Genomic DNA, 19,634 nt, shown 5'->3' with positions numbered 1-19,634 from the left:
GGAGGGAATGAGTAGCAAAAGGCCTAGGATTAAATAGGCCATGGCTAATGGCTTATAAAGCAGTCTTGATTCTTACAGTTCTCTTGGATTAACTTGAATATATAGGAATTTGCAGTATTAGCGTATTAGTGCTTTTAAATTTTAATGCATTTGATCGAGATAACTTACATTTGAATGTATGAAATGAATTTGATATGAATGCTGTTGGCATGAACTGTAAACTGGTAACAGCATGACAGGGTGAAGACCAAAGATCTAAAATAACATTTTCCATTTCTGTTTGCCACTAATAAGCTCTCGTCCCAACATTTGTCGCTTTTAATCTTAGACTGCACAGCATATTAGGGTATATTGACTCTGTTCTAATATATTTATGGATTTGTTCCAGATTTTAGACAATATTTGTGAAAATTTTTGAAATGGTTGAACCCTGATGTGCAGTTTTGCTTGCATGTTCACGATTCAGAAATATCTATTCTGTTGGCCTATAAATTAAGATTGGTCAGCACATTTCAATTGGAGTTATTTTCACAACTGATGGTTATGAACATAATTAAATGTTCTTGTTTTTTCCAGAATTTCCTGCTCGAATCTTCCTGTTTTCACATCTGCTAAGTTCCTACCAGCTACCACACACTAGGTCGCTGATTTACAATGTTCATGTTATTTAAAATGTTCTCTTTTAGGTGGATGAACCCTGGTGTGTGTTTCAATCAGAGTTAGTCCTACTTGCATTACCTTACAACATTCGTTCATTTTTCAATTCAAATTTTTCAAATTCATTCATTCATATCCTTACCGTTATTGAAATCACATTATCTAGCAACGAAACATTAGATATAATTTTTTTAACCTCTCATTAGATTTTGTTTTCTTCTTTTTTTTACTTTGAAACTTGAATGAATTTTTATATTGTCTTGTTGAATTATTAGTTATTTTTGATTGCTTTTAGTTTTTTCGTCCGTTGATGGAGCGCGGCAGGCAAGCAGCGTCAGACAGTGGGCGTATTGGCCCAGCAGAATGAAGTCGCTATAGTCTACGTCACTCTACGTCCGTCGCATTGCCACAAATAACGATGGCTCCGTCGTCGCTGGAGAAAATCTGATTGACTGAGGTAATTCATGTGCTTTCGATTGCATTTTCGTTGTTCGTGAGATTTATCCCCTCCCCCGTTTCTTACATTTTCGTTCATTAAATGTTGTCCATTTACGGTTCGCCATCTCTCATTCGGGTCTATACAGCAGTCAACAACGTTCGAGTACGTACAATAGATTGTCCCACGTCTTACGATAGGTAATTGATCTGGCTGGCCTTGAACTGTTAATCATTAAATTTGTTTCAATGGTATTAGATGCTACAACACACTAGTATTAGTAGTTGTGTGAATAAGAGTTATTTAGTGTTAGTAGATTACATTTTCACTTAAGATTTGTGATTCATTCGGATTCATTTTCTTAGGTTAGGAGTAAGTAACGGTTTTACTGCGTTCGCAGATATACGGTCCGAACTGCCACCGGAAGTATGTTACACGACATATTTTTATCACATCTTTATTTTCCACCTGTGGAGTCGTCCACTCGTATGAAGACTTTGAAGAGAACGTGAAGGTCCTCTAACTTACACGCCAGCCTGTTGCGGTTTTGAAGGGGTAATTTATACTACAAACCTCTGTCATATTAGCTTAGCTACACCAGGGTTAGTTTGAATACGCCAATATTTTTTTTTTTTTTTTTTCAAACAAGAAGTTGAGGTTTTCCCTTCCAAACTGCACAGACTACTGAACTTCGTTAAATTTGTGTCAAAGAAATAATAGAAATTTGAAGTAGGCTATCTTGTACTGATATGTATTCGGCGATCTGTAGTGCCGAAATTCATAATAATTCATCATTTTTACACTCTGATCAAATCTTTTTGTCATCAATCTGGCGCTTTTGATAAGGTCCACGAGTCTTTTTCAAAAGTATTATATTTACATATTTTTACTTCTTCCTTTCTTGTGTTTAACAAGTTTGTAGCTGGTCCACACTTGCGTTGGGCAGTTTGATTGACTATTTTAAACCTGTTTACCCTTTTTTAAATTCAGATGAAAGCAAAACTTTCAATCAGGGGAAACCGGGGGAATCCCCTACTGGTGTTCAATACGTCCATCGCTGAATAAAGTCACTTTAATTCATTTTATTTCTAAAAATTTCGATAAATCCTTTCCTCTTAATTTTTTCACTTAGTTTATGATCATTGCAGAGGAGTAGTTAAAGAAAATGAAATTCCGTCACTTGTTTGGTTTTGAAAGTGCATGCCCATTTAGATTTCTTATTGAACGTAAAATACCGGTTGTCGATGTGTACATTTTTCAATTCAATTTCATACAGTTGAAATTTCGTTTGCCCTTCCCTTTCCATCTCTCAATTCTGCACTTCTTAACAAACAATCACAGTAAAGATATTTACTCTTAAATTTTGCAATTAGAATGGACTTGAATTCGTAAAGGGCGTTGCCAGGCTTTGCTGTTGGGTGACCACAAGGTGTGACAGAAAATTCCAAAAACGAAAAATCGGGTCAAAGCAAAGTGACGGCCTTTCACTGAGACATTAGATAGTTAACATGGGAAGTTCCGGCGAGTATAAAAAACCAGCGATTACCCATTCAAAGTATCATTCGTCGTCAATCAATCGAATCAACATGAAGCTGGTAACTAATAATAATCCATTTTATTCAATTTCATTTTTTACTGGTTAAATTTCATTTTTCTTTTAGTTTATCGTCGCTGCTCTACTTGCCGTTGCTGTTGCCGCACCTTCCGGCTATGAATCAACCCATAGAGATTCCTCTTACATGACGTCTCCCAGCTACGGTTCTTCCGGCTACAACAAGGACAGCAAATATGGTGGAATCACCATCACCAGCCAACACGACGTCCGCAATCTCGACGGAAGCAGCAAATGGGGGCAAGTTCTTATTTTATTTTTATTTATTAAGAAAAATAATAATAAAAATTGGTTTTTATTCATTTTGCAGATACTCTGGATCCGACTACACGACCCGAGAGGAATCGCAGGTGCAGAAGAAGATGCAAGGTGTCGCCTACGATTCTTATGGCAAAGCCACTTACGAGGACGTTTATGGCAACACCAACACTGGATCTTCTTACTGGGTCTCCCCCGAGGGCGAGAAATTCACTCTGACCTGGACCGCCGATGAAAACGGATTCAGGCCAAAGGGCGACCACTTGCCCGTCGCTCCCGTCCACGTCTACGAGCTCCCAGTTGCTCCCGTTCACGTTTACGAACTCCCAGTTGCCCCCGCCCTCCCTTACCAGCGCACTGGTGCAGGCAGCCAAACCTACAATACCTATTAAATTATCTAGAGCTGCACAATTGCAAAGTTTGATTAAATTAATAAAGTACTTTCCAAATATTACTTCCACACTTTCAATATTTATAATTAAACTTTCTATGTGGTTCCACCAGAAATAGCTCATAAAATGATTTCCTTTTGGCATTGCCAGAACAAAAAAAAAACTGGCTTTTTAGCGATAACCATTGGAGGTTTCGGCTATTCCAAATACTTCAAATCCGCACTTTAAAAAAGCAATACGAATGTAATCAATTTATAAGAAAAAGAATTTAACAATAAAACATATTCCAGTAAACTAATAAGTGGATTAATTTATAAATGTCATATTCAACGTTCAACTTGATTAGTTTATTATTGGTTTATTGCCCTCTTTCCAATCTTCGAATTTTTCTCAAATTCTTCTGTGTTTCTGTTTACTAATCAAAATTTGGTTTTCCCGCTTAAAAGAAACGACAAGCGACGGCGGCGGAGCGACTGTTTAGTACTACCAACAGTCGCTAGGCAACATGACTTCCTTCCACGGAATTTTGTCTGCAGTCTGCAAACGTTGTTACGTGTACGTACTTTGTGAATTCACAATCTCTCCGTGTTAAAAAGGACGTAGTTTGTGAATTCGTAATAAAACGGGTTAATAAATAAGCTAACTACAAAGCGGTCCTATTTTACGTCATTTATTTGAATTGTAGCATAAGAATTGTCTCAATTCATTTTTAAGCTTGTTGGTGTGACCATTTCATATAATGTCGAACACTTCGAGCTTACCAGTTTCACTGCTCATAGCTAGCAAATCTCAGGATAAAGTTAATGAACCTCAAAGAAAAACTCGTGAAGACTGGAGAAAAGCAAAAGAGCTAGACGAGGCCAGAAAAGCAGGATCTGCACCAGCTGCAGTAGATGAAGAAGGTAATTATTCTCAATTATTAGTATATAGACATGCTCTATCACTTTAACTTTTACACAGGCAAAGATATCAATCCTCACATTCCACAATATATTTCATCTGCTCCGTGGTATTACAACACTGTTGGACCAACACTAAAGCATCAAAGACCTCAAGAGCATGATAAACGAAAACTTATGACCAAGGTTGGCAAAAAGTTTCAACAAGGTGTGAACCTTGATTCCTTAACAACCAAATTCCGAAGAGGTGCATGTGAAAACTGTGGAGCAGTGACTCATCGAAAAAATAATTGTTTGGAAAGACCAAGAAAAGTATTGGCGAAATTCACTGCTGCTGAAATAGCCCCAGATGAGTTCATCCAGCCTGAACTTAAACTTGACTTTGATGGGAAGCATGACCGTTGGAATGGTTATGATCCAACAGAACACTTGGGCATTATAGAAGAATTTGAAAAAGTTGAAGACACTAAGAGACAACTCAAAGCTAAGAGGCTAAACACTGGAGACAAAGATGGAGGAGAAGAAGAAATGGATATTGATGAAGATAAATATGTTGATGAAATTGACATGCCAGGAACAAAAGTTGATTCTAAGCAAAGAATTACTGTCCGTAATCTAAGGATCCGTGAAGATACCGCAAAATATTTACGAAATCTGGATTCTAATTCAGCCTACTACGATCCAAAAACTCGTTCAATGAGAGAAAAATCCCTATAAAGGTACCTAATTTTAATGGAATGATTTATTTTGAAATCCTAAATGTTTTTTTCCTTTCTTTCAAGATACTGGTAAAGAAGCTGAACAGGTTGCATATGCTGGTGAAAATATCATTCGCTTCAGTGGGGATACTTCAAAACATGCACAGGCTCAGTTGTTTGCATGGGAAGCTCAACATGCCGGTGTTGACGTACATTTGTTGGCTGAACCCACCAAGGCTGAGAAACTTAAAGTCGCGTGTGTTGGCAAGAAAGAAGAAATCAAAAGCTCCATTCAAGAGAGTATCTTAGAGCGTTACGGCGGTAAAGAACATTTAGAGATTCCACCTATAGCCCTCCTTCTTGCTCAAACGGAAAAGTACGTGGAGTACTCTCGAGCTGGGAAAATTATTAAAGGGGCTGAGAAACCAGTTGTAAGTTCCCGCTACGAAGAGGATGTTTACATAAATAACCATCAATCAGTAACTCTCATAAAACACATAACTCTGGATTATTCATATTTAATTTAAAAAAATGTATCATTTAGGTCTGGGGCTCTTATTGGATAGATGACCCATGGGGATTCCAGTGCTGCTACTCTGTGATGAAGAACTCGTATTGCACTGGTTAAAGAAGCAAAAAATTGAAAAATTGAAACTGTGAATCGAGATAACTCAGCAAACTTTAAAGCCGATGGGAAACCGACTTGCAATACCTTGAAATTTAATAAATCTGGTAATGAATAGCCTTCATTTTTTCATTCCACATAAATCTCTGATACAATTGTGTTTTACAAATCAGTTATTTCTAGAAGATTCTCATTAGTTTTAACACACCGCCCTCAAATTGATCGACGTGGACATGATACCAATTCGCAAGACTTGTGTTTTGTTAACACAAGGAGTTTACACTGCGCCAGGTGCATCTCAACTTCAACCATTCGAACTCTTCGAGAGTTTAAGCATACGAGCGCCAGTATCAGTTTTCTAGTTATTGGACTTCTTGCTCCGTGAGAGCTTGGTACATAAACTGATCGACATTTTCTCTAAGCTGATCATGATTTTTCCATGAATAAAGGTATTTTCCTGGTGACCAACTGAACAACTCTAGGTAACTAAGCTGTAGTTTTCTAAGATGACATGGAATCGGGTCTGGTAGTCCTAGAGCGAAGATCTATATGGCTTGGAAGCCATCGTCCATTCCGCCCCAAATACAAAAACTCATCCTTGCCGATTTGGTATGACAAAATTATCTACAAATTAAAGTAATTATGTGCTTGTTTCTCTTATTATAATCTATAATAATTTTACAATTACCCGAAGGATAAAAACAACTTCAATAAAAAAGCTATTTGTAGATAAAATATAACTTGTTTTCCAAATTTTCCAAACATTATTTGCTATTTCGGGACAATATTTTAAACGTTAATGTTTTTATTTGTCCCTAGATGGTGCATGGCGAATAATGTTAGCCATTGACAGCAGACAGCATGTTACACGTCATTTTGTTCTTGACAGAAGGAATTGAGTTTTCCAGAAATCTTCGTTCGGCTTTATTTAACGCGAAGCTATTAAAGAAAACTCCAGACGATGGAGAGTTCAATCAAAACTCATAATAAGGAGGAAGGAGAGAAAAGAAAACTTCAGTGTGACAAGATGGAAAACAAAATATTGTTTGGAGGGTCGAGAATCTGGAGATATCACTTCTGAACTTAACACTGAACAGCCTGGCAGCTGAAATCCTCTAAATTGTAAGTTGTGTGACATTTTTTGCATAGAAATTAAGCATTAATGGTGAAAGTATTTCTATTCTCTTAGTATTGCTCATTGGCCAACAAGGCAACGTTTGATGATTCTGATCTTGATAAATGGAAGAGAATACCTGGTGCAAGATCATAATTTGGTAAAATGATTTGATCAATTAATGTGATTCCAGGGCTTACTTTTTTCTGTTGCCGTTTCCCCTTCAATCTGAATAATCCACCTGTTAGTCATGCTTCCGCTGTGATAACCACAATGGGAGGGGTTTAGTTTATTCAGGGAATTTTTTCAAATTCATTTTTTCAAAATTTGCACTCCTTTCAATTTGTCTGCCATCCATTTAAGTCTGTGCTGGATTTATGTCTGCTCAAATTTAATTTATGACACTGGTCAAGAGAGTAGTTTCTGCGGTTCACATAGTACATTAAAATAAAATGAGAGAATTTAGTTAAGTTTTTCAAATTTACATCTACTGTCTTTATTGTTATACCAAAGATGTTAAGCTTCACCACACACTTGAAATTCCTGTTAGTTTTATAAAACATTGTGAATAATGTTGTAGATGTCCTTCTTAAGTGATGGAAATGGCATATTGTGTTATTGTCATTGTGATCTAATGAGAATATTTATTTTTATTTCAGGTTAACTTTTGAAGAGAAAGTGAGGAGAAAATACTTCAAGGATCTCATTCCTCCAACAACTATGGCAGATTTTTTCCCGGTATTTTCCCCTGATCTTATTAATTTACTGCATTCGTAATTAATCTCTTAATTCTCTTTTCAGGTTTACCCTTGCCGCTTTTTGATAGACTTTATCAATTGGTGGAATATGACAAGTGGTCGGCCGCGCTGAAATTCAAGATCGACAAATTATGTAAATGTTTATAAATTACAAGTGCATATCTGGGCTCCCTTCTTTTCTGTGGCCCCGTTTCCCTAACTAACCACTAACCAACGCCCGCCGGTGGTCACTCACCCGCTGTGAAACCAGGAGGAGGGGAGGGCTCTGGTCGAACGGGGACTTGGAAGGCGCATGATCCGATGAAAACTTTTGGAGGGTCATGAGTCTAACCCGGAAGCCTAGTATGACTACATCTCCCCGGAAAAACTTGCCTCGTACTTCTCTCTTCTTCTCGGTCCAGATAAATATCTCTGGGGGCCGTAGACATTTCCTATAACAGCATGTGCGAGTTAAAACAATGCATCCACTACCCAATGAAACAAATAGCCATGGTTTATTTTTTGTGGAAATCTCCGTCAGTCAAGTTACAAAGATTTCCGCAAAACTAAACCATCGCTTTTTGTCTCATTGCCGCAGCGGTGGTGGCGGGTTGCGTTTAAACTCGTGCAGTAGTAAACCGCATTGAACCGGACGCTCTGTTTATTAAATTTTTCAACATTTCAAAATGAAAATAGAATTTAGTACAAAGAATATTTTTATTTATTATAGATATATTACAGTTAAGGTTTCACATTGGTTTATGGGGTTTAGGGTATAAATTGAGAGGTTGGTAGGTTTATGTTTGTGGGGTTTGAAGAATTGGAAGGTATAAGTTTGTGGGGTTTGCAGATTAGTTGGTAGGGATATGTTTGTAGGGTTAAACATGAACTGTTTTTTATCCAAACTTGAAATATCCTCCTCCACTTTCCTTTCCCAACCCCAAAGACATGTTTATTATTTGTTTGACATGAACATCCCATATTTGTTTTTGTTTTTTACGATAAACTGCTGCATAGTCACGATGACAATTTAACAAAATAACGATACAACCTCGCTGACACATCACCAAGGAACGGCCAATTGAACTTGTTGTAGAAAGATCTTTCACCGGCATAGGCTGCAACAACGTACCACATTGGGCAGCAACTAGTGGAATAAAACCGATAAAACTGTAACCAAAACAAAATGAATTAATCTAGATGAGTAAATGTCACTTTATATTATTTACAAGAGTTAAAGCCCTCAGCTGGCTGCATCAAATCCATGTGTACGTTGGGCAGCAACAAAGAAGCTCATACTTTTACCAGACATTTATCCTATTCAAAAAAAAAACTCAATTACTATCAACTATCAAGGAAACAATGTTTTAAATTACAAACACAAAAATGACAGAAGTTAAAGTAAACTATGCAAACACAATTCTTCAGAATAAAAGTTGCAAAAGAACCTACAGCTAGCAAGCATTTACAAGGTAGACAACTGCAAATTCTACAACAAATTCGTTAAAAGATAGTCACCGACTAACTAAGTCTGTAATCTCACAGTTAGAAAGTTGAACATATGTACCTTAATAGTTCTGAAGTGTTTCTTACAAAACATACAGCCGGTATAGGAAAAAGAAGAATTTATCCTTCCAGGCATGGTTGTCCAACTTCAAAAAGCTCAATTTCACCTACATAAGGGAAGAAAAGAGTTACTTAAAACAGGAAATCAAATACAATTTTTTTCTTCTTTTCAGACCTGCAGTGTTACAATTCTGGCTCGGGCATCACTCAATGAGGGGAAAGAATTGAGGTATTAAATCACTAGTTGTGATTGTGATGGGTAAATGATTTTCAATCTTTTCATTGATATCCAACTCTTACGGCACTCTGTGCAGAACTCTACAAACAAATAATGGTTAAAGCATTATTAAAATAGCTAATATTCTGAAGGGTTCTCACTTTTCAGTGCTTGGCATTGTCTCTCAATAGTGCGTGAAGTCAAGTGAAGAAAGTTGGGGATCTACATCAACTCAATAAACAAGTAGATCTACATAAGAGCAAGCAACAACAGCAGCAGCAAGCAGATCTACAACTACAATCAGCAGCAGATCTACAACAGCAGCAACAACAAGCAGATCTACATAACTCAATAATACAATTAGGAATTTGGCTTACAGCCATAATTTTCACATGAACTGACAACTACACAATAAATTTCGGCTGTTGAACTGGTGGTCATAGCAAAATCATTAATCGAAAATACAATATACAAACCAGGGTGATCCGTCCCTCCGGGAATGCTGTCAACTTGCAGTCGCTTCTTGTGTCGATTGCCAGCAGCCATCTTAGAAAGAACGGCCAACATTGCCATGTTCAGAAGAAAGTAAGAAACGTCCGGGTCCGGGCGTCCGGTCCCGGTCGCTGTTGCAACGTCAGGCCGCTAGGTGCGCTGCAGTTTGACGTCGCGCTATCTCAGCGCACTGAGTCCTTTTCTACGGCTATGCTGGAGGCCTGGAGCAACGTAAACAAACCATTTCATGCTTCAAATTATGTATAATATGTTATAGCTGCGGAATATGTATAAATACAGAGAGAATCAATCTGACGTTGCGCTATCTATTCCTACATAACATATTTCTGGAGCGTTTAACGTTGCGCTATCCTATTGGGGTAGAGACTGCACCGACAATAGAACCCCAATATTTGAAAAAAAAAATTCTAAATTTCTTTCTATGCGACAGTAGAACTCCACTACGCGATAATAGAACTCCAATAAATTCATTAATTATTTTCATGTTTGACAATAATAGAACTCTACTGAATTTTAAATTTCTCAAATTTTCGACAATAGAACTCCAATTTAAAAAAAATTATTCGCATGCCCGAAAGTAGAACTCCACTTTTCTTAAAATATGCAGTGCGCTCTAGTGCTCAAAGACGCTATCGCACTCCAGTCTCCGGAGTCTATAACCATGACATGCCCTGGGAACAATTTTTTCTTGATCGCTTTTTTTATCGCTAAGTTAAAGAAAATTTGAATAATTGATTGCTAAATTTTGTTATAAAGTCGTTGTCTACTTGTGCCACCTATCAGTGAATATGTATGCTCAAACCGTGAACTGGCTCAAGTATGTTATTAAGCACACAGAGCTGTATTGAAATAATGTTTATGTTGTATGACTTGCTTCTCTCCACATTTCCTGTGGAAAGACCTTGATCCAATTGACTGGAAACAACATCCGACGCACATTGCAGGGTCTCCATCCAAAAGCTGTTCAAAAATGAATGAGCAACCCTGTATACGCCATGTCACTGCGGCTTGAATTCAATGACAAAATAAGGGTGGATACGATGCCCAACAACAATGTCAATACCAGCAACCGATCATCTGGTGTACTGGAGCATCCAAGACCAGTATATACCTGTGAATACAGGCATTATTAAACATCGATCTGATCTAGGTGGTCTATTGGGCTTCTGGCTAAATCTCGTGACTTTAGAGAGACCGTGATCCATTAATATTCCATTTGCAGGAGCGTTGTCTATACCTGCTCCTCTCTTACAGATCGGTGGTAACCAATACGAAAACGACATCTCTGCCCACAACACGAAGTGGATCGAGAATATATCCGACGATACACTTCATTCGATCGTCGTCTCTGGAATCGGAAGTCACGGTATTCAATCTGTGAGGAAGTTACAGTGGCCAAAGACATGGGTATATGCATGGATACAGGTGAGAATTTGGCTTCTACATGTACAAAACAGCATAAAAAATTTTGTTTGCAATCTCTAAATGTAGTTTGTTTGCTTGTTAAAATGCTATTTAAAAATTGTTACAAATTTTGGCATCGTATGTCGTTTGCTGATTCACAGGTAGAAATCAACTAGGCCTAATTAATGGCCAAGACATAAATGCTAGTCCAACTACCTTTGGCTCATGGCCGAGACAACTGAACGGCTCATTGCGGTACCAGCGTATACAACCGCAAACTCGAACAATGTCTGAACCAATCATGGTTGTCAGCGAGAATGTAAAAGAAGCTGGCACCATAATGACTGAATCATCTAGTTCCGGTCCAGGGCCACCAAAGCGAATTCCTCTAACACTTCAACGGAAAACCATACCCATCGATACAAATCCACCGGACAATCCCATCATATTTATTTTAGGTGCGTACTTAACCGGAAATAATTTTTTGTTTTAATTATTATTATTTAATTATTTATATTCAAGCTTATTATTTTGTTTTGTTGTGATTGTTTCTAAAATTAAAGGTGGGCCAGGATCGGGGAAAATAACTCATTGCGACCGTTTAACTCGAATTGATGATCGCCTTTTACACCTAAACATGCAAGCGACATTTTTGGAAGTAGCTTCGGAAATTGGTACGATTGCATAACTTATTTATTTTTATTGAATTCTCTTACACTAATAGCTAATCTATCTAGACTTAAAAAATAAATAGTGAGCATTTACTATAGTTACTTAATAAACGATTACAGGCAGTCGGGATCCTAACATCGTTCCAGCCTACAAAGCTCTGGAAATTTTAATTGAAAGAATGTCTAACACAAAGGAAACGAGCGCCTTGATCGTCACCGGATATCCTCGGAATATGAGAGACGTTGTTGAATACATGGCAAGGGTATGCTATTTTCTTTGTGCTATCATGTCTCTTATGTAATAACTAGTCAAAATGGCTTTGATCGAGTTGATAGTTTTGCGCTTGAATTTCTTATTTCGGAAAAAAAAGGTTCAACGTGTTGATGGCGTTATTCTTTTGGATTGGAGTGACCGTAGTCTAGAGCGTCAAATTCAGTTGGGCGCGAGGACTGGCGACATAGATATCAATTTAGCTCGTTTCGAAATGACCAACTACAGATCTAACATTATTCCTGTCGCTCAATTCTTCGACCAACAAGGACAACTTCATATAGTAATAATTGCCATACAATTCTAACGCGTACTAATATAAATACCTGACGTATGATTTTTCAGGTGGCCGGGCAAAGATCGCCGAGTGAAATATTCGATGATTTAGCTGAAGAAATCAATGGCATTCTTTCACACTCGTGGGGCGGTGAGCCACCGGTTTCGCCATACAATAAAGAGAACGATCGACCCGAAAGTGCTGCAAAGGACATCGATTTGGAGCCGGAAGAAACCAAAGTGGTCATTCACACGTTGAACGACACTAACGTGAAACGCAAGCAAAGCATCGACAGTGTCGACTTGATGATAGAAGAGGAAATCAAACATATCACGGGAGATCAGGATGATGAGAAAGAAGAGAAAACCCCAAAACCACAGGATGAAGACGAGATCAAGGTTGAAGATGCCTAAAATTAAGCCACTCAATTAGCAATTAGCTTTATCCAAAATCTGTTAAAATTAAAAAAAAAAAAACCCTAAAAAATATTCAGCCCGCCCCGTCGAAACTTTGACATTTCCTAAATAGTCATCACATCTACAAAAAATTTTATCTCATCTCTATTAGGAAATCGTTTGTTAAATATGTAAATTAATGATAGGAACTATTTGGAATTTAACTATTTAACTAGCAATGTAACATGGGTTTTGCAGCACAATTTTTAGCTCTATATTAGAACTAAAGCTATAAAGACGCGGCTGAGATCGGTCCGTAATAGACTACATTGCACGGAAGCTTATTACTTAATACGTTGCAAAATTTTCCGTTATGATTAATTTCCGGTCAATTTATTAATCACAGATTATTTGATTATTAAAGTACCGTATTAGACTTCCCTCATTATGCCGATGCTCATATCGAATCTGTTCTTTTTTCTAATCCACTTTCAAATCAAAGTTATAATATTGCAATCAATTAATTATCAGGATCTGATCGATGTTGTACTTGTACGTAGCTTTCTTATTCCGAACTTTTGGCAAATCCTAATTTTAGGTGCTCCATTTGACCTTCGGAATTCTATTTATTTAGTCGTCAGTATATATGTTAAATGTTGCTAAGCTCATACATCATACTGTTTTCTGTTTCCCATAAAATTAGAAAATATAGAGCAGGTTAAACTATGGATTTGTGCATTAAGTAGGAATGGAAAACTAGATATGGAATTATCCGATTGTCATTTGGCCACACTTTCGTTAATATTTTACCACCGATAGTGAATTGATGTGGAAAGGTAGCCAAGCCAGTCAACGATCAATGACTCACAGTCAACCGCACAAAAACGTAACGATGGCAACAGTTAGAAACATACAAGACCTGATAGCTAGCTATACTTCCTGGTGATGAAATCAGAACGGATGTTACAGCCAAATCACAATCAATACTAACTATTTTAGTCTACTGACCTCCTCCTTTCCTACTTCATGACTGATGGGATGTTTATACCATATTTTTAAATTCAAAAAATTAGGATGATGGACTACAGACATTTACGCACCACACTATGTTCGTAAACCAGCAGGTTCACCGTATGCCTTAAAAATCAACATTGTATTTCAATGAAGGTTGATTGCAGAAATAACGTACTGGTCTCAACAAATTTATATTAGTCATGCCTTCAACAACCGTTTTACATAAATGCTCTGTGAGATCTCAAGGAAATTAAATTTTAAATCCAATCGATTTAGATTGATCGATTTAGAAATAAAGAAATAAGACCTGAATTAAATTTATCCTTAGTAGGAAACGTAATAACCTTTTATAATGTTAGCGCGAAATTATGAAATTAACAGTAAACCCGTAATAATAATAGCCACCCATATTGGCGGTCGATTTATTTCTATAGTTTGAAGAATTAAAAAAAAAATATATGTCCCAACTTTGTTCATCATTATGCCACATCACATGCTTGGTGTCTACACCTCGTCGCAGATTATTAATCCATTCCTTCATTAATATGATGACCAACACTGTCCTTTAATTACTATTCAATCTAATACACTTTTCTGTTTGTTGATTTCTCTTCCAGCTACTGTGCTATTCTTCTCTCCTCTATCTTAATATAAACTCTCACGCTACACAAACTAACCAGCCATCATCTGAATGCTTGAGGTAGATGTCAACGACATAAGAGATAAAATAATACCAGGAAAAGATAGAAGCCCCACACAGATTTGTGTTGCTTTCCATTCAAAAACCCGTGATCCAACATTATTTAAAAAAGAGAAAAAAAAAAAGAAACGCTCGGTGACCTAAATTTAGACGTGAGATGCGTTGGAGAAAAAGAGCTCGTGAAAGACAAGGCTAAACGGAGGAAATATATAGTTTCAGTCGTCTTCTTGATTCCCGACTGTGTGTATTACTACACTGCGCAGAATCACTGGACAACCGCCAACAACAGCCAACAAACTCTGGTGTCGGCATACCAGATTGCCGGCCATCGACCGAGCACGTATAACGCCACCGAATCCCGGCAACACTTTTGTCCTTCGCATCCATTTTTCAGACGAAACGGACGAGAAGAACCCAGTGCTCTTCACTCCCGATTTGCTACACGCCCAGAGTCCCTGCTGCAATCACCATGGTAACTGTATAGTTCTAATGTTTTTTTTTGTATACATATTTACTTCAAGGTGACTGTGTGATATCGCATATACGTTATCACAGTTCACAGCCGTAGTCTAGAAAGCCTATAGCTAGTTTATTATCTCAAGAATTTTTGATTATACGATTTGTTATTTAATTTCTACCACTACGTAAATTTTTAAAGATATTTTCAAGGTTACAAATGTTGATTGGTGTGTTTTTCTTAAGGCTCCTACAGTAGCTCGCTCTACGATTGACATCACACCCCTCCGCCAGGCTAATTTGCCAATCATTTTTATCCTTGGTTAGTAGAGAAGAAATTGCTAATGTTATGCATGATTGTTGTAATGGACTTGAGCACTTGAGCACGTACACAATGGCGAGAGACATTATCTAAAGTAGGACGGACCTTAAATGTCGAAGGGTAAATTCTAAAAGTCGTTTGTTTTGGTTTTTTTTTTCAAAATTATGGACATACAGGTGGACCGGGCTCTGGCAAAGGAACTCAATGCGAAAAAATCGTGAACAAGTACGGCTACACCCACCTGTCGGTAAGTGTTGGCATTCAAATTTTATTTGACGAAATAAAGAGATTTTAATACAAAAATGTATCTAATGCTATTCACGTTTTTGTTTTTAAAAGAAAAGAATGGATGATAATTAAATTTATTTTTATATTTTTAGTCGGGTGACCTTCTGCGAGATGAAGTTGCCTCTGGGTCAGAAAGAGGTAAACAGCTGACGGATATTATGCAACGCGGAGAACTTGTTCCTTTGGTATGTTGTCGATTGTTTGATCGAATTTCATTTTTTATTTTCCCCTTGTTGGTTTTCCCCGGTTTTCCCTTTTTTTTGATGGCCCTAAACGCTCGTTCGGAAAATGGCCGCTAGATGTCGTTGAATTCGCCCTTAATTCAAAACTAGAAATAGAGAAATTCGAAAGGCGCTTGTGCAATGGCGCGGGTAATTGGAAAAGTCCGAGCGACATTAGCGACAGCGTACATTTATGATAAGTCTTGCTAAGATTTTTTCTCGTGAAAAAATGTTATTAGTTTCAGTCCGCAGCGCATAGCTCAGCAGTAATCGTACTTCTCAACAATTTATAATCAACGCCTACGGCCTACCCCATAGTCAAAAGGGAAGAGTAGGAATCAAACTTTCCTACCTTTATGCCTGGGAAATACGGCCAGGCATCCACAAGTTCACCGTTGGAAGAAAAGTTGAATTCACCAGTCGAGATATGAAAACGTCCACGAAATACACCCACACGAGTCCACGTGAATACACCCACACTTCACATGAAGTGTACACGAGGACATTTGAGGAAAGGAGGAAGAAGAGATCCTTTAAAAACTCGATCGACATCGGTATAGTTTCTTCCAATCAAGAAGTAGGCTGTTCATCTAAAGAAATATTAAAAATGGGTTAGGAAAAATATTTCGACAACAAGTCTCAAGGTTGAAAAAGAGAAAGTGGGTAAACTCAATTTTTAATAAATGGGAGAATTTAAGGTTTCTGTATACACACAACACACTGCATTGATGCAAATCATGCATAATTGAAATATCTAGCAGTTCGCAGGAATAATAGTAACACAAATCATTATCCTAGCAATGATACTGAGATTGGCACGTCAGCAACTGTACCAGCACAACTTATACATATCTTGTTGTTATGATGGATGGCTCACGGCCTCAAATGTGCACAATAGAGAAGGTCACAGTGTAAACAAACTGCTGTGCATTGACAGGGAGCTTAAATTAAAATAGTTAGTCAGGAACTAACATAACAGGTTTAACTCTTCCAAGTTCCCAAAATCATTCCATTTGTGTTCTTGGTTTTAATATTTACCTGCTAAACAGCATGAGGTGACACCGCCACAGTTCACACGACGGCCACATTTTTGTCATTTTATTTGTTTCACTATTTTTCGTGCAGCCACGGTTTTTTCGTTCCGTTTCGAAACTTGTAAACAAAACGAAAGGGAAAGCAGACGACACCTTTCTTCTAATGAGCCGTGCTTAATGAGATATCGTCTATCGATAGAAATGATTAAAAATCGACCTTTTAGTATCTAATAGTTCGTCTCATCAAGTTTCACTAGGCCCCCCTTAACACAGTAAAAAAATTCCCACGAAACCCGCTGATAATTAGTTTTAGACCGAAACTGCCACAATAAGATCCTCCAGGAACATTACCAGGAACATTATACCAGGAACATTGCGTAGGTTCTGTATGCTTACGCCCTTAAAAGAAAACCTACGCAACAAATAATTACTATAACTGAGCTTTCCAGTAGGTAAATTCTCAAGGTTTTTCTGAATGAGGAAAAATAAAATTCTCGGCTCAAGTCATCAAAATTTAATTAATTAATTATGATGCAAAGCTAAGCCAGAAGCTTCGACTGAAAACGAAACTCCAAGTAATTTATGCAATCTCCATACGTGTATTAATTATTCAAGTTCGCAGAAAAGGTGAAAAATTAATCATCTCCTCCACGTGTTATCATTTATAAGCCTTTAATAACTAACAACCGCACTGTGCGTCAGGATTTGAAATTAATTATGGCTCGGTAAAATAAAAAGCCAGATGTATACGTAAGTACATACCAAATAATAACGACATGTTTAATTTATTCCAGGACGTCGTGTTGGATCTACTGAAGGAGGCAATGCTGTCCAAACTCTCAACTTCCAAGGGTTACCTTATCGTAAGTATTTGTTCGTTGACTACCGTTTGAAATATGCTAATTACATGTCCATTTACCGCATTGCGTAACCCTGCGAATTTATTCAATTTTCGTTTCAATGCGGTTTTATTCGCCTAGATATTTAGTTTTCGCGTGCTTATCGCCCAAAGCCAATAAGTCATCTAATCTTTCATTGACCAATTCAAGGACGGCTATCCGCGTGAAGTGGCACAGGGAATTCAGTTTGAGAGTGAAATCAATCCGTGTGCCTTGGTCATTTACTTTGAAGTCAGTGACGACGTCATGACTGCGCGCTTGATGAATCGCGGTGAGCAATTTTAAAAACAAAAATTCGTTTTAAGAATTAAATTAAATTCTCGTTTGAATATGTTGGAAAAAAGGTTTGACATCCGGGCGCGTCGACGACAACGAAGAAACCATCCGGAAGCGGCTCGACACTTTCCATAAACACTCGCTGCCCGTTGTCGAACATTACGGCACTAAATGTCGAACGGTAAATTATTTAAGTTAGAAAAATAAAGCCTGCTGACTATTTTAAAAAAATATCTTTTAATCATATTGGACCTAGTTTAATAATATAATCACAGCTATAATATATAAGGATAAATTGACGGTGATGTTTTATTTTATTATTTTGGCAGATTTCGGCCGAAGCTCACCCGGACGAAGGTATATAGACAGACTAAACCCAATTAAATTTTATTTCACCCTCTGAAGGCATATAGGATATGCCCCAGGGGACAAACGACAAGCAGTTCACTAACTTACTTTTGCACTTTATTTTAGTTTTCCAGAAAGTTTCGGAAGCCTTAGAAACCCTGTCATAAACCGGAAGACTTTGCCCTTTGGTTGGTGACTCCTCTATAAATAGACTTCTTCAGTAGACACACCCAACTTAATAATATCAAGGTGGCCTCCAGCATCAGCAGCAAAAGAGTGTTTTAAAAAAATAAAAAGATTTGTTTCGTTTTTCTTTTGCTTTTGTCTTCCTTCGTACTGCAGTGTATGTGATGCTGATGGACAGGTTTGTCATATACACGAATACAGAGTTTTGGTTTTGGCATACGCACTAAAATAGAAATGAACGAGTATAAGCAGTTGGTATATAAAAGCACTGCCTGCAATGAACGCGCTGAGATGTCCTGACGTGATTTCAAATTTTTAAAAAAGATTCCTTTTGAGAGAGTCAGGTTGTAGATGGGCAACGGTCAAAAGGGATCGAGACCCAGGTAATTTGCATAATAACGAACTCCAGAGCTCGTCGTCGACGACATGGCAGAAATGGAGACAATAAGAACAAAACAAAACAGGCCAATAGATTCAGAAAACTGGGTGACTGGATCATAAGCGGAATCGCCCACATCCATCGCCGGTAGTAATAGTAGAGTTCATGTGGACTAAACAAAAAAATATTTCTTGTGACTTTTGCATAGCCAATTAGGACACTAATGATAGGATTGGGAGGAATTTCACAATTTTTTTTGAATTATAATTTTTTTTTAAATGGAAAATGAAGGATTTTCAAAATCAAATTGACATTACTATACGAGGGAAATGTGCTGCTACAGTCAGATTTCTTTCTCTTCCATTCATCTGATTTATCCGTTTGATTAATTATTGCGAATCATCACTTATTCAGAGCTCGGAATGAAATTCCTTGCCGATTTCTTCGATAGTCGAAGAAGAAGAAGATGCACTTGTGGTGTCGGTGACGGACCCGGTTTCGCCGAGGGCCGGTAATTCGACTTTGGGGGTCTTGTCTTCGATTTCAATTTCCTTGGAACCTTTGCCCGTCTTGGCGTCTTTGCCGGACGCGTTTCTGACACTGTCCGGCACGATTTCCGACGATTCCGTGTCGCTAATGTAGCCGGCCTCTCCGGTGTAGTGGGTCGGATAGACCAGCAAAGGAGCGATGGAGAAAGCCTTTTTTATAAAAATAATAAAATATTGTATAACAATTATTGGCCAGCTTTTAAAAATAGCGTAATATAATA

The 19,634-nt window shown here is 37.7% G+C and overlaps 5 protein-coding genes and 1 long non-coding RNA gene across 6 annotated transcripts in view; 4 read left to right on the top strand and 2 right to left on the bottom strand.

Annotated features, from left to right (window-relative positions):
* The first annotated feature begins 1,481 nt into the window (after nt 1–1,481).
* Nucleotides 1,482–3,417, top strand: LOC124193865 (cuticle protein 3-like). The gene is made up of 4 exons (XM_046587852.1): nt 1,482–1,648; nt 2,467–2,688; nt 2,755–2,945; nt 3,016–3,417. Exons 2-4 carry the CDS (start codon nt 2,602–2,604, stop codon nt 3,353–3,355), a joined length of 618 nt encoding a protein of 205 aa, XP_046443808.1. The 5' UTR covers nt 1,482–1,648; nt 2,467–2,601; the 3' UTR covers nt 3,356–3,417.
* Nucleotides 3,418–3,910: 493 nt separating this feature from the next.
* Nucleotides 3,911–7,718, top strand: LOC124194932 (pre-mRNA-splicing factor Slu7-like). The gene is given in 10 exon segments (XM_046589333.1): nt 3,911–4,257; nt 4,316–4,956; nt 4,958–4,973; nt 5,037–5,431; nt 5,497–5,684; nt 5,751–6,213; nt 6,397–6,699; nt 6,767–6,851; nt 7,351–7,429; nt 7,493–7,718. Coding segments are annotated over 5 exon segments (1,299 nt in total). The 5' UTR covers nt 3,911–4,094; the 3' UTR covers nt 5,581–5,684; nt 5,751–6,213; nt 6,397–6,699; nt 6,767–6,851; nt 7,351–7,429; nt 7,493–7,718.
* Nucleotides 7,719–8,131: 413 nt separating this feature from the next.
* LOC124194935 lies at nt 8,132–16,546 on the bottom strand. The gene is made up of 6 exons (XR_006875086.1): nt 16,096–16,546; nt 9,688–9,924; nt 9,170–9,312; nt 8,996–9,101; nt 8,658–8,745; nt 8,132–8,598 (listed from the first exon to the last, which is right to left on the bottom strand). It is a non-coding gene; the product is annotated as an uncharacterized LOC124194935 (long non-coding RNA).
* On the top strand, nt 10,873–14,365 carry LOC124194933. The gene is made up of 6 exons (XM_046589334.1): nt 10,873–11,149; nt 11,290–11,586; nt 11,692–11,802; nt 11,920–12,062; nt 12,171–12,353; nt 12,416–14,365. The coding sequence occupies exons 1-6, from the start codon at nt 11,128–11,130 to the stop codon at nt 12,758–12,760; spliced, it is 1,101 nt and encodes a 366-aa protein (XP_046445290.1). The 5' UTR covers nt 10,873–11,127; the 3' UTR covers nt 12,761–14,365.
* Nucleotides 14,669–18,691, top strand: LOC124194934 (adenylate kinase isoenzyme 1-like). Its single transcript, XM_046589335.1, has 9 exons — nt 14,669–14,928; nt 15,159–15,234; nt 15,411–15,481; nt 15,615–15,707; nt 17,572–17,640; nt 17,827–17,947; nt 18,021–18,133; nt 18,282–18,309; nt 18,427–18,691. Exons 1-9 carry the CDS (start codon nt 14,926–14,928, stop codon nt 18,465–18,467), a joined length of 615 nt encoding a protein of 204 aa, XP_046445291.1. The 5' UTR covers nt 14,669–14,925; the 3' UTR covers nt 18,468–18,691.
* Nucleotides 18,631–19,634, bottom strand: part of LOC124194930 (glycosyltransferase 25 family member-like) — a 17,896-nt gene continuing 16,892 nt past the window's right edge. Inside the window, exon 10 of the mRNA XM_046589330.1 lies at nt 18,631–19,563. Within this exon, the coding sequence (XP_046445286.1) occupies nt 19,276–19,563 (288 nt within the window). The 3' untranslated portion in view covers nt 18,631–19,275. The remainder of the gene's footprint in view (nt 19,564–19,634) is intronic.

Source organism: Daphnia pulex, chromosome 5, assembly GCF_021134715.1.
Source record: "Daphnia pulex isolate KAP4 chromosome 5, ASM2113471v1".
Lineage (NCBI taxonomy): Eukaryota > Metazoa > Arthropoda > Branchiopoda > Diplostraca > Daphniidae > Daphnia > Daphnia pulex.
This window is presented reverse-complemented; position numbering and strand designations above follow the sequence as displayed.

Bases quoted from the DNA above. Each gene is read 5' to 3' on its own strand.
- LOC124193865 (XM_046587852.1), top strand. From the start codon at position 2,602: ATGGGAAGTTCCGGCGAGTATAAAAAACCAGCGATTACCCATTCAAAG. The intron at 2,689-2,754 runs GTAACTAATAAT...TTTTTCTTTTAG, and splicing joins ATCGAATCAACATGAAGCTG to TTTATCGTCGCTGCTCTACT. The intron at 2,946-3,015 runs GCAAGTTCTTAT...TTCATTTTGCAG, and splicing joins GACGGAAGCAGCAAATGGGG to ATACTCTGGATCCGACTACA.
- LOC124194933 (XM_046589334.1), top strand. From the start codon at position 11,128: ATGGGTATATGCATGGATACAG. The intron at 11,150-11,289 runs GTGAGAATTTGG...GCTGATTCACAG, and splicing joins GGGTATATGCATGGATACAG to GTAGAAATCAACTAGGCCTA. The intron at 12,354-12,415 runs GTAATAATTGCC...ATGATTTTTCAG, and splicing joins AACAAGGACAACTTCATATA to GTGGCCGGGCAAAGATCGCC.
- LOC124194934 (XM_046589335.1), top strand. The intron at 15,235-15,410 runs GTTAGTAGAGAA...ATGGACATACAG, and splicing joins GCCAATCATTTTTATCCTTG to GTGGACCGGGCTCTGGCAAA. The intron at 18,310-18,426 runs GTATATAGACAG...ACTTTATTTTAG, and splicing joins CGAAGCTCACCCGGACGAAG to TTTTCCAGAAAGTTTCGGAA.